General features: G+C 40.0%; 1 protein-coding gene across 1 annotated transcript; it reads right to left on the bottom strand.

Annotated features, from left to right (window-relative positions):
• Positions 1 to 253: 253 nt before the first annotated feature.
• Positions 254 to 676, bottom strand: LOC104422344. The gene has a single exon (XM_010034649.3). The coding sequence runs from the start codon at positions 674 to 676 to the stop codon at positions 254 to 256; it is 423 nt and encodes a 140-aa protein (XP_010032951.2).
• Between the last annotated feature and the right edge of the window lie 13,294 nt (positions 677 to 13,970).

A 13,970-nucleotide genomic window follows, 5' to 3' on the forward strand; every position in this document is an offset into this window, starting at 1 on the left:
CGACCCCACTTAGGCCGGATTGCCGGCCAGCAGACGGGAGAGCGTACTACGCCGGTGTCCCGTCGGAATGTGTGGTGACGAGCAAGTTTCTTCTCCTATTTTGAATGAAACACAAACACAAGCTGTACAGAGAGCTCTTATTTCATATTAGGGTTTACTAATACTCGCGTTATCTACCATGTTATTTTTACAGTAAGACTTTTATTTCATACATGAAAGAGAATCAAATGCAAAAGGAAATGGAACACGCGGATCAAATTGCGAGGACGATGTCCGGCAAGGAGCGGTTGCGATGCAGCCGGGGCTCGCTCTGCCACACCCTAACCTCTTTGCCATAGGACCGGACAATCACGGCGAGCCAAGTGTTGAAGTACTCGCGGAACTCGGCGATTACAGGGTGGGAACCGTCCATTTTGAGGGTCCAAACGTGCACGCAGTAGGCATCCAGCCCGTCCCAACCCTCGACAATGACCCGGTCCCGGAAGGCCGTGATCCTGCTGGTCTTGAACCTGAACTTCCGGTCCTCCGGCTTGCGCTGCTGGTGGTGACCCGTGAGTGCCCGCATCATGTACTGGCACTGCGGAGGCCCGTTGTATCTCCACTCCAAGTTGTTGTTCGACGTCACCAGCTTTGACACTGCCTCCCCGTCGCCGGCCGCCAACGCCTTGTACAACATCGCCACCACCTTCTTGTTCAGCGCCCTGTGATTAGGGTTTCTACCATCATCTTCTTACTCCATCTTAACCCTCATTTTCTTTCTTTATGATCGACTAAACTCCCCTGGGAGATCCAACAAGCCTGCTCTGCTTAGATATGCAGCAAACCAAGGGTTCCAGAAAGTCAACAACTAATTAAATTAATTAGCCAACAAAAAGCACTGCCACAAAACAAAATATATCAACATCGAGAGGCACATCTAGGGTTAGGAATTAATGGTGTTATTTTAACAAATTGCATGCATGATCTTGCTTAACATCTACGTGTGTTGCAACGAACATATAGGATGTATAAATCTAATCCTCCGTCCACCTTGTAAGCAACTGTGTAAATAATAAACTTTAAAAAACAGCTATCAAAATTCCATCATTTTCCTCAGAACGTGCTGATCTGGGGAGCAGATTTATCCTTGCCCCTGATCAGGGCAAAACTCCTTCAAGATTGGTCGCCAAATGTGACGACAAAACCCTTCAAATTAAACTTTCTTTCTTAAGTATATTTCAATGTCCCCATTTCTAACTAAATGACAGGAAAGAAAATTCTTAATTAGGCTTCAAACAGCCAACGCATATTTTAGTTATTTATTTATCAGCACCCTTGATTATCAAATAAAAAACTATAGCCTAGATCCTAACGGGATTTGGGCTAAATTCTGCAACTGCTCTCTATGTACTAATTATATAACTCGAAAACCCATGAAACATTCTGTAAGCTCCCTAAATTGGTTAAGTTTAAGCCTTTGACCTGTACAATTGATCTTGATATAGAGCAATTTATATGAAGTTGGTGAGTTTTTAAAGAGTGACCTTTGATTTATGAGTTGGAAATCCCTAATGTCACAACCAATTGCACCACCCTCAGGAATTTATTAAATTGAATTCCATTAATTCTATGTAAAGACTCTCACCAAGAAAATCTCGTGATGAATGGATGGGAGACAATGGCTGAACCCAATTTTAAATGAGTTTACTTGACGTGTGAAAAGATAGGTATACACTAACTATCAACCAAATATATGGCCATCAGTTTTGAAAGTTCTGGAACCCTATCTTTGGAAGTTGGAAAGTATCCTATTTTATGTATTTTTTTCTTACAAGTAAATCTTCTAGAACATACTCTCCGGATTATAAATAGCCACCTAAGCTTGATGAAAATAAACAACAATTTCTATCTCAACATGGCATCAAAAACAATCTAGGGCTCATGCCTGTTCAATCCTAGCTTTCTTCTTCTATTTTTTTTTTTAATTTTAATTTTTCTTTTCTACAAATCAACCAGCAAAGCCATTTGGGATGCTCTCAATGCCTTTTTTTTGGCTTAGCTTCCACTCTGCGTATGTTCTCTCTCCATCTTAATCTTTAAGGTTTGCAGTAGAAACAGGAAGAATCAGTTATTAATTTCTTTCGTTGTGCTGAGTCCACTGCCGATGAGATGGGTGTTGTAGGCAAGCCTCTTGAACCTGAGGATTTCAAAGTCCACATCTTCTGTGGTCTCCGATCTAATCTCTAGGACATTGTAAACACGTTACTTGGCCGCTCTGAACCAATCTCATTTATTGATCTTCAAGGTCTTCTCCTTGGTCATGAGAGTGCTAAGGCCTTTCCAAAGTTACAGATCTCTAGACCTTCCGCTTAGGCTCATTCTGCTTCAGCGAACTCTGCTCGACGAGATTCCTCTAAGGTAGTGACCATCGCCAGCCTTGAGTCCGATGTCGGCAATGGTGAGAGGCTAGGCTAGGGAGTTGTCAGCCAGCCGGTGATGGGGTAGGAGAGGGAAGTATATGTTAGGGTTTGGGTTTATTTATCTATTATAATTTATTTAGAAATGGCGGCCTGGGAATGAAAATTAGCAATACCTGTAAACAAGCGGACTTATGAGAATGTAAATGGATACGAAACCTAACAATATCAGCATGCAAACTGAATGCATCAAAAGTGGAATTGGTATTTCATAGGAAGGTGCAAACATCAGGAGGCTTTTTACAATGATCCGCAGAAAATAATTGATTGATAGCAAGCGTGAAAATAAATTGCCGAGATAATTTAAATTTAAAAAGGATGACGCGAATATGCGATCGGGTTACGCAATATGGAGGACCTCCTCCATAGCTTGTCAAAGTCATATGTAGATTTGATGCGGATGAACCACAAAACTCGAGGGATCGTTTATCACCTTATGTCAATTACTTGTTCTTCACACGGCCCACTAAGCTCTTAGGCTTGTGTCTCCTTACGGCCCACCAAGCTCATTACTTGGCCCACTTTTTCAATATTCCAAGTCCATACTAGTCCAATCATAATTATAGAAAAAAAATAAAAATCTAGGGTGTCACAAAATGTATTCAAAAGAAAGTATCAAAAAAAATCTTAAACCTATTGCATTTACGTCATTTCAATCTTAAACCATTCAAATGGATCAATTTAATCTTAAAACTTTTACATTTGTGTCAATTGAGTTCGTCTAATCAAATTTGGGTCGAGAATTAGTTGACATTAATGTCGGACATCCTACATGGTATAATTGAATGCTGGTGTTGATATTGAAATTTTTAATAATATTTTAATATTTTTCTTTTTTCTTTTCTTTTTTGTTCCTTTCATTTTGGCTGGCAACCCTCACCAAACACTAGGTGAGGGCCGGCTAATCCTCCCCGGCCACTAGTGAGGGTTGTAACCCTCTCCAAATCTGGCGAGGGCCGCCTCACCCAAAGCTAGCAAGACAGCATTGGCCCTAGACGAGGGCTACAACCCTCGCTAGCCAAAATGAAAGGAAAAAAAAAGAAATTCAATCTTTTTTTAATTGGAAAAATTATCTATGTCATTATCAGTTGTGTCACGTAGAATAACCGGTGTTGACATCAACTATTTCTAGTTAAAATTGATTAGATGAATTAAATTTGCACAAATATAAAAGATTTTGAACTAAATTGGTCTAAATCTTTTATCACAAATTGAAGGCCACAAGCGTGGGCTTGATGGGCCGTGAGATGGGCTCAACATGGAACGGGTTGAGTAAAGGGCCCATAGGGCCATGAGTTGGGGCCACTATAGTAGGGATGTATGCATGAGGCCTGGTTTGAGTGAAAATCTTTTTTGTTCGTCGGCAAAAAGTTTTGATTACCCGCATTTAATTTAATATAGGAATTTATGCACAAATACAGGATTAATCTCAACACTTTCATATGATTCCTCTTAGTTCTTGACCGTAGGCTCAATTTGTGACATTAATGCCACTTTAGACATAAGCAAATCAACAAGGCCTAATCTCTTCTTGTATGGTTGAACGAGTGGAGGTAGAAATGGAATGAAATAAAAATAAACTAGGACTAATGATTGAAATACAAGAAATTCCTAAATTAGCCCCCAAAACCTTTATGCACTGAGTACGTATGCAAGGGAATTGCACGCAAGAAGCCACCTTACCCGCCTCTTCTTCCCTTGGCATCTTCACCCACCCTTCGGTCATCATGGTCTTAGGATTTTTTTTTTTAATCATGAGTTGCTTAGGGACTCATGAAGATTTAGGGAACATTCTCAAGGCAAAACTCATCATTGTTCTCTCTTCCTCACTCTCCACTCCGACTTCTCTCTCTCTCTCACCCTCTCGTTTCTTATCTCCTCTTCTTCTCTCTTGGCTCAGCAAAAGACTTCTACTTCTTCTTTTGTGATTTTTCTGCGGTTTCGAGCTCTAGAGGCTCGAGATCTTGAAGAACTAGCAAGTGAGGAAGGCAAGGATCAACCGGGTAAAGAAGCGGTAGGGTGCTAAGCTAGGATAATCTGTGGTTGCTGAGTGAGGCGTGACACACGTGGGTTTGAAGAAAAACGATCCTTGATGGTTTTGTTTCGGGGTCTAAGTCGCTGATCGTGAGGTTAGATAGTCCTTTTGTGGCTTGCATGTGGGTTACACGGTGGATTTAAGAAGCATATGCATAGGAGAGGAGCTATGGTTTCGCCGTTGGTTCGATAGGTGGTCGGGTGTGCTGCAGTAAGGGTCGTGCATGTTGATCTAGGTAGGTGAGTAGCTTGCTCGCGGGTCGCAAGCTCCGTTCTAGTTTGGGAAGGATTTTTGGTGTTTGGTGTGGGGTTTAGTTGCTGCATATGTGTGTGCTTGAGGTTTGAACAAGGCTAGTACAAGGAGATGTAGAGAAATAGAGGCCAAGTTGTAGGAATTTCAACGATATAGATGGTCTGTCCAAAATTGAGCTTTTTTGGTCCTAGAGTTTTCGTAAATTTCATACCAAAGAATCTGTCATCAATTTAGACTTATTTCTTCATAGAAGATGTAGCAAATTGCATAAAATTTGTCATATATTTTCCTTGGATTTTCTAGAAGTAGCACAAGGAGTGCAAATGTGATTGCTTTCTATGGTAGTAATTTGCGGATAGGTGAAAACATGGGATATCAGTTTGTTATTTGATTTTTCTGTCATTTTTGAGATAGAATCAAGTCTTGCTTTCTTCATCAAAGTTGTAGGTTGGTCCTTGTGTATAACATACTAAAATTTGGTGGTGATTGGTTAATTTTTGAGTATCAAAATGCCTTTTCTTATTGTGCAGTAGAGTCTGGAAAATTTTACAGGTTTTAGGGGTTAAGTCAATGACTTGATGCTTTCTGTATAGCAAGAAATAGGACTAGAATCCTTATGGAAAATTTTATCAATGTCTTTTCTAAAATGTATTAAAATTTCACAAATTTTTTACGTGATTTATTATGGTTTTGACCCCAATGTTTCAAACTATTTCAAATTACCTACTTTCTGTTCTAATCCGAATTTTTACAAACACTTGTAGACAACTTGTTTGAACTTTTGGCAACCCCTTGGGAGTCCTACGGTCTCTTTTATATTGCCAATTGATATATCTTTTCCTTACTTGTGATAAGATGACTTTGAATTGTTAATGGTCGAGTCTCTTGTGTGTGATGAATGGTCGAGTCTCGTGTATGTGAGCATTGAATCTTGGCTTTGGAGTGGTTTTATACACTAAGTTGGTGAGCGTGCTGCTGTGGTGTGATTATTCTAAGGTGTGATGCATGAAATGTGTGGAATAAACTGAATATAAAAGATTTCCATCGGCTTTGTGATATTGGTGATGCCTTGGGGAGTAGGATGCCCATGCATGTGATCATGGATGCTTCTGCTGTGTGATACTAAGATGACTCGGAGTGAGATGCCCTTGTTGTGTGATCGGGATGCTTCAACTGTGTGATATTGAGATGTCTTGGAGTGAGATGGCCATGGTTGGGATTCCACGGAAGTCCAGATGAAGGATTTGGAAGCGACTCTATTGGATCGGCTAGTGATTTGGCGAAAATTCGATTGGAGGGTCGATATTGAAATATATGATGAATTAAACACACTCTGCATGTGTGTTTGTGTGTGGTTTGTATCATATCTTGGCTTGGTCGGTTGCATAAGAATCGCGTGCTAATATTGTTGTGCTTTGCTTGTGGTGCATATGAATGTGAATAAGTGTGACAATGGAGTGGATTATGTGATAGTATGTTCTAGTCTATGTATGCTACTTATTGTTGAATCTTGCATTTCCCTTAGCGATTAATGGATCACCTAGTTTGGGGCCCTATTGTTTCTTTATTGCGCATTGCTCGTTCCTTCATCTTTTTCAAATCGTTAGAATAGATATCCCTGTGGCACGGTATGGGGTCATTGCCTATATTGATGTGTCTTTTCACGATGTCTTTGACCCCGACATTGACTTGACTTATACTTGATATGAAGCCACTCTATGGATGGATGTTGGGTGACTAGATCCCCATGCGGTCTGAGGCATGGTTCATTAACCATGAGGGAGAGCTATTTGGACCTCTTTGGTTTGGCAATGATGGGCTGGAGTTGGAGCGAGTGATGCTTAGAGCACCTAGATCGAGTGGAAGCTTTGTGTCACGCCCCGAACCTCGTGCGCACATCCCTTGGTGGTCGATCAAATTGCGATGTTTTCAGGATGTGTCGCTGATCCATTCATTTTATTGCACATGCAAAAGCGAATTAAACAATCTCTAGACAACAAACACATGTATATAAAGGCAAGATAACCAATTAACACAAAACATATTTTATAAACAAACCAGATTTATATACACAAGAGTTTAAACCAAAAATAGCTATTGAGCCTCCTAAGCTCTGGGCTCTACAGTCATGGGCTTTGGGTCCACCATGACACCATTAGGGGTGTTGATATTCATAGGGTGCCCTACTTCCCACTCCCCGGTCCCAACACGAGGCTCGTCAAAACCCTACAAGAGACCCTCCCAACCCCCTTGAGGAAAGTTAATGAACCACACTATGAATCGATGAGGTACTAACTGAGGTAGGCCATTCTCGACCCAGATCGTGGACTCAACTAACTCCCGGGTTAGGGTGGTACCGGGAATAGGGAAATAGGTGTGCTCAAAGTCCATCACCTGCGGGACCCCATAACGCACATGGTGTACTTTCATCTAAGGACCTGAAAAGTTTAAACCGCAATGGGGTGAGATAATGTTTCAGCGAGGCTAGACCCTAAACCCCGATTAGGAAATTAATTCACCTAGAAGCAGCCTAAGCACATCAAATAAGGCTTACCTCGCCTCAATACCTCCCTACACATTAGTACAGCTTATATACATATGCAAACAGAAAATGCACTCAATAATTGGAACACTTCACTTTCCATATATCAATCAATCACAGTGGTCTCGATTATAAGGCCAAATTGTTATGATATGTTCTATTCCGTGCCACACAATTTTGTTCCATAATCAGACGCGATTATTTCAATCATTCACACGTGTCCCAGTTCTTGTGATCCATCGGCCATGTCCAACTCAACAGTCGGCAGTTCTCCGGCATAACTGGGCATCGTCTTGCCCCGTCGAGCATGTCAACGTCTACCTCTAGACAGCAGTCCCGAAAGAGCATCGGTTCGGCCTTTACCGTGATCCGGCATCCATTGACGTGGGGCAATCCATACAGGAGCATCGCTCACCTGACTTTCATTGGGTGATGGGTTCTCATAGAGATCACACGCACATCCAATCGCGGCCAAGGATATCGTGCTTTGTGCTTAAATGCCTCAATTTCAAATAATGTACTTGACTTATTTTCTTAATATTAAAAACACGCAATAAAATAATTGTGCGTGAACACTCGATCAGATTGAATCATAAAACGTGATATTCTCCCATTTTAAAATTTCACGATTTGATATAGTACTTAAAATACTTTTTGGCGTGAAAAACCGACACCCGGTATTTTTCTAATTAAATACCAAAATTTCCTATTTTTGAAATAATAATTCAAAAATCATCACTTAGCATCCAATTCAATAAATTAGCAATCAATTGCATAAACCAACACTACCACGACGATCAACATGAAATTATGATAATCAGCTATCTCGGTATAATTTACACTAATTAATAAATAATTAAATAAATTGCAAAATAATCAAATTAAACCACTAATTAATCTACATACACTAATCTGGCCACCTAATTGGACTAATTAACTAATCTAACTAAGATAAGTGCATTACACTAATTAGTCTAATCCTCTAAACTATCTAACCACCTAATTAACCTAACTAAATAATCCTAACCGATCTAATTAAGCTAACTAACTCTCACTAATCATAATTAGCCTACCTAAGCCTCTAATAAGAGTAATTAACCCCTAATTACAGTTTATGAGGCTAACTCATTGGTTTAGCGCGAAAACCGGTTCACGGTGATGGCGGCGCGATGACGACTACAACTTGGGTTTATGACGACACCGAAGGAAGCCGGGAAAAGGGCCGGAAATGGGCCACAAAGCTCATAGCTTGAGCTGGCCTTCGGCTTTGTGGGCTGAACCGAAAGGCTGGATTGCGCTAGGCTTGGCTGGTTGAGCGGTGCTGCTGGGACGGATGAACCAGGCAGATGACGGCGGCTTGTAGGCGGACGCGAGGAGCTGGCAACGGGCGGCCCTGGCCGTGGCTGGACGGGACGCGAGTGGCTCGGGTGGGCTTGCGGATGTGGATTGGAGGCAAACAAGCGATGGACAGTTGAGCGGTGCAAGGAGCGAGCTAGCGGTGGCTTGCGGTTGGTTCGACTGGACTGGCTGGGCTTGAAGCTTCAATAATGGAGGAATAAGGGAGGAGAAGAGCTGAAGAAGATGATGCTGCAGTAAAGGGGGCGGTCGAGCAAGCTAAGGGGGAAGAATGGAGAGAGAGAGAGGAGGAACCAAGGGGAGACAAGAGCCTCAAAAGTCAACCTTAAATATCCAAAACACTTGAGTGGAGCCCCTAAAGTCTTCAGCCCTTATGCAGCTGCCAAGGCTTCTTCCATAAGCCATTTGCTTCACTATTCTTCACCAAACAAGGCCAAATTGAAGGCCAAAATAGTAGCAGCCCACAACCTTACGAATTTTGCACCCATTCACCTTAATTCACACCAAACAACTTTAATTCAATGGCTACACATGCATAGTAGTAGACCACACAAATTTCTTGCATTCCCTTCACCAAGTAGCTTACTTTGGAGGCCAAAATTCCACCCAAAAATGGCCATCCGAATTTCCTTGAAATTAATTGGCCAATTTTGATTTTCCGCCATAATTCTGGACTCATCGAAAATTCTTTAAAGGATGAGACGATATCCTAAAAATAAATCGTGACACGCTAGAACTTTCGATCCCTGAAACCGGCTTCAATTTCGTGGTTAATTTCAACCGGACGCGATTTTAGCGTGACCTAACCTACTGGGTAGCTTTTAGGATTTTTTTAGCGCGTTTGACCCGTGGTCAATTATTTTCAATCCGCATTGTGCATATCCGAATCATAGGCGACTCTCGGTTGTTGTAAAATTTTCAAGGTTTCAATTACGGGGGTACAAAATCGGCAAAAAAATCGGTTTTGTGCCGTTTGACATGAATTTTGCAATCAGGTGGAATCACCCACAATTTAATTACGTGCTTTTGTCGAATCGACCTATCTCCGGTCTCTAATCGATTTTAACGGTGCCATATTGACCATTGCCGATTAGCACGCTTTAGCAGTCGATTTCTGATCAAATTCTCAAGTCTGTTGCATTTATATCCCTTAATGACTTCACCTAATAGATTAGTTATCTCATGAGTAATCAGCTCAGAGAAAAAGGACCATAGGTGCGTCGATGAAAAGCCCATATCATAAAGTCGGGACATGGTCGAAAATTTAGGATGTCACACTTTGGATGTTTTGTTTTTAAGCGACATGGGTTAGCCTAAGGGGTAGTGAAATTAGTCTCCTTTTGGCCCATTCCTAGGCTTGACGCATACACTTTTGGTTAAAATCATGTAAATATTTCTCTATTTATGCGTGGTACATGTAAGCTTCCCATGTTTATGTAAGTAAGAACATGCGATAATCGCTAAGAGAAATGAAATGGTGCCAATCCATCTATAATGAACCATGTATGTTAATGGATGAATTGTTGATAGAAATCGATAGGATGAGACGACTGTGCCTTAGAAGATTCCAAGACCTAATCATTTAGGTTGGAATGCCTTAGCATAATTAATGATAAAGATAGGTTCTATTAATACATTGATAATTAGTTTCCACTTATGTTTAGTATGTGACGCTACTGGGATGTCACACATTTGTAAAGTACAAATTAGGCAAAAAATTTCTTGGTAAATACTTTGTTCCCCCAATATGTGGAAATGCACTTGTGTGAATTTGTGATTTTATGGCAATTTTGTCAATCGTTCTACAAAAAGAAAAATAAATTGGTCACCTCTTGAACATTATAAAGCTATAATTATAGGGAAAGTACAAAAAAAGCCCTAAACCTATTGCATTGGTACCAATTCAGTCGTAAACTTTTTAATTGGACCAATTTAATCCTAAACCTTTTATTATCGGTACCAATTCAGTCCATTCGACCAATTTTGGCTGGCCGGTGCTGATGTGGACATTGGCCGGATGCAGACGTGGCAATTTTTATGATTTTTTATGATTTTTTTCGATTTTTTTATTAAGTTTTTATTAATTTTTTTTTCTTTTTCCTTTTCTTTTTCGACAGTGATCGGCGAGCCTCACCGGAGGCTTGCCAGCCATTGAGCGAGGGTCGCAAAGCCTTCGCCTGCCGTCGGCGAGGGTCGTGACCCTCGCCCGACCTCTCCCGGGCCGTCGGCGAGGCGGCTTCGCCCGGATCTAGGCAAGGCCAGCCTCACCCTGGCCTTGCTGGGTGAAGGCGGCCTTGCCCGCGGCTAGCAAGGCCATGGCGGCCATCGCTAGGGCGGAGGCGAGGGCCACGAAACCCGCCAACCGCCCGGCGATGGCCGCCGTGGCCTTGTCGGCGGCCCCGGGAGAGGTTAGGTGAGGGCCACGACCCTCACCGGCCACTACTTGAAAAGAAAAGGAAAAATAAAAAAATTAATAAAAAAATCGAAAAAATAATTAAAAATCATAAAAATTGCCACATCAGCGTTTGGCCACCAGCCGACGTCCACGTCGGCGTTGACATGCTAAAATTGGCTGGATGGACCGAATTGATACTAATATTAAAAAGTTTATGATTAAATTGGTCATATTGAAAAGTTTATGACTGAATTGGTACCAATGCAATAGGTTTACAACTTTTTTGGTACTTTTTCCATAATTATATAATGAAAATGCTTAAAGTGAATATATCAACTTAACTAACTCATGGGTTTATTAAGCAAAAAGAAAAAGCAAAAGTTATTTTCGGATTTAAAGGCTTTACATCTCTTTAATCAAGCTTATGATGAATCTTGATTTTGCAATTGAATTTAAACGCATTGCTAGGTCGGCTAGTTTAGTGACTGACCAAGTCACTTAATTAGAGGCTAAATCGAGATGGTATGTCTTTTTATATCTTAGCTTTACTTATTTTCGGTAAAACTATATAATTTTCATTATCATGTGAACCCAACATTTGTAGGTGAGATGATAATAACCCAACAACATTTCACAATAATTCTATGTCTGGAGAAAGAAAATCCATAATTGGTGAATGGAGTGCAAGATCAACGACCAGAGAAAATCAAAAGAAAAACTCAACTAAAAGAAAAACCATTTCTCTTCGTTATGCACTTGTACGTTATAGTTTTAAATAATTTAGAGTATTGCTTAGCGATAAGCATTCCGTCGCAATGTACATTATTATAATAATTAAGCCTTTTATTTTCAACCTATTGAAAATTAATTAACGGGTAAGTTGGTTATCATGATCAAAATGCATGTCATTACACTAATTAGCCCAACCATCAGTAAGTTGGTGGGCTTCATGTTCCTATTGTTAGATATCCCTAACACGTGGTGGGCTTAGAAAACCTAAGATCTCTCAAGGCAAGGTGCGTTCCTGTTCAATAAAAATTGATGCTTCTGGGCTCTCCTTTTCCTCTGTTCAGCTTTCAATGATTCCAAATGATTGAGAAAGAATCGATGCTGAAACGATGCATGATTCAGTAAGTTGATTTCGCAACTTGAAAATGGTCTCGAATTTTATTCTCTCCGAGAGACCATAGCAACACATGAAGTAATTCCTCGCTAATCATCTAACCTAAACATGGATTAGCATAGGTTTGAGTGGATCGAAAATGTGATATTAGCCATGTGCGTAAAAGGCAACTTGAGATGCCAATTGACCCCAATACAAATGAAAGTAAGGGTAACACTATGCAAATCCCCTTGTCTAGGAGAATTATCTTCATGTTTGCTGGAAAGTAGACCCGTCGAATAGGAGGATTGAATTGAAAAATGGTGTGATCCAAATTGACCAATTTAACCTATTTTCACCAATTTTCATGTAATACAAATCTAGCGACCCATATACATATCCAACCCGACCCATATTATTAGAATACTTTCATATTTAATCCAATCTACAAAGACTCATACCCAAATTGAGATAAGAGCGTGTAATGATCAATCATGAGATTGAGTGAAGGCGAAATAGAGTAATAGATGTGAATTAGGTCTAATTAAGTTGTGAACCCACTTAATACTCATATTATTTTTGGATTTTATAATTTTAAACCTAATTATGAACCATTTACTGAACAACTAACCCATATAACAACTTGGGAGAATTACGAAAAAAGTTATAAACCTATTTTAATTATACCAATTTAGTCTTAAACTTATTTTTTTTTTTTTATCAATTCAATTTTAAACCTTTTACATTTGTGCGGATTCAATCCATTCAACCAAATTTGGCTAATTAGCTTCGACGTGGATAATTTTTTAATATATATATATTTCTGAATTATTAATTTTTTTAATTTTTTTTCTCTCCTTCTTCTGCCTTCCTCTAGCTAGTGAGGCTCACCCTTCACCGAGCAACAATGAGGCCGCCTCGCCCAACCATGGCAAGGTTGCCCTAGCTGACGACTAGTGAGGTCGAGCCTCACCATGGCTGAGTAAGGCCAAGTCTCACTAGTGGCTAGTTAGGGCGGGCTTCGCCATGGTTGGGCGAGGCTTGCCCTCGCCAGTGGCGGATGAGGGTGAGCCTTGCCATTGGCCGATGAGGTCAACCTTGCCGGCCCTCAACTTTGGTCGGTCTAACCAAAGGAAGAAAGAAGAAGGAGGGAAAAAAAAAAAGAAAAGGAAAAAAGGAAAAAGAAAAAAAAATGAATAAAATAAAATATCATTAAAAATTTGTGCATGCCAACTTCGCTTAGACGGCTAGCGTTGACCGGCATCCACATCAGTGCTAGCTAGCCAAATTTGCCTAAATATATTGAATGGCACAAATACAAAAAGTTTATAATTGAATTGGTTAAAAAAAAGTTTAGGAATAAAATTTTTAGAATTTTTTTGGTAATTTTTTCTAACAACATGACCTATTAATATATGGGTTCACAAATGGGTTTGTGATCCATTTTGATAGGTGTATTAGAAGAATCTATTTGGTCCATTCTAAGGAAGTATGAATCGGCATTCTTATTATGCGTTCTTTATAATCATTTTTTTTACTAAGTTTTTAAATTAGGTTCGAGATGGATGTGGATGATTTTTAGGAGGAGAGTAGTAAAAAAGATTTACAGAGTGTAGCACGTGGTATACGAAAGAGGTTGGGAGAGTACAGAAAATTGCTTAAATTCAAAATCTACATAAAAAATACTTATTGGAAAACAGAAACTTATGGTATGACTTAAATTACTATTTCTCCATCATTCAGTAAAATCATTATCTATCTTTTAGCCAGCTAGGATAGAAATTTCTGATAATTGATTTTTTTTTTTAACTACAGGGGCTGCTAATATTAAA

This window comes from Eucalyptus grandis, chromosome 10 (assembly GCF_016545825.1).
Source record: "Eucalyptus grandis isolate ANBG69807.140 chromosome 10, ASM1654582v1, whole genome shotgun sequence".
NCBI lineage: Eukaryota > Viridiplantae > Streptophyta > Magnoliopsida > Myrtales > Myrtaceae > Eucalyptus > Eucalyptus grandis.

Excerpts from the sequence above, each read along its gene's own strand:
- LOC104422344 (XM_010034649.3), bottom strand. The coding sequence starts at position 676 with ATGTTGTACAAGGCGTTGGCGGCCGGCGACGGGGAGGCAGTGTCAAAG.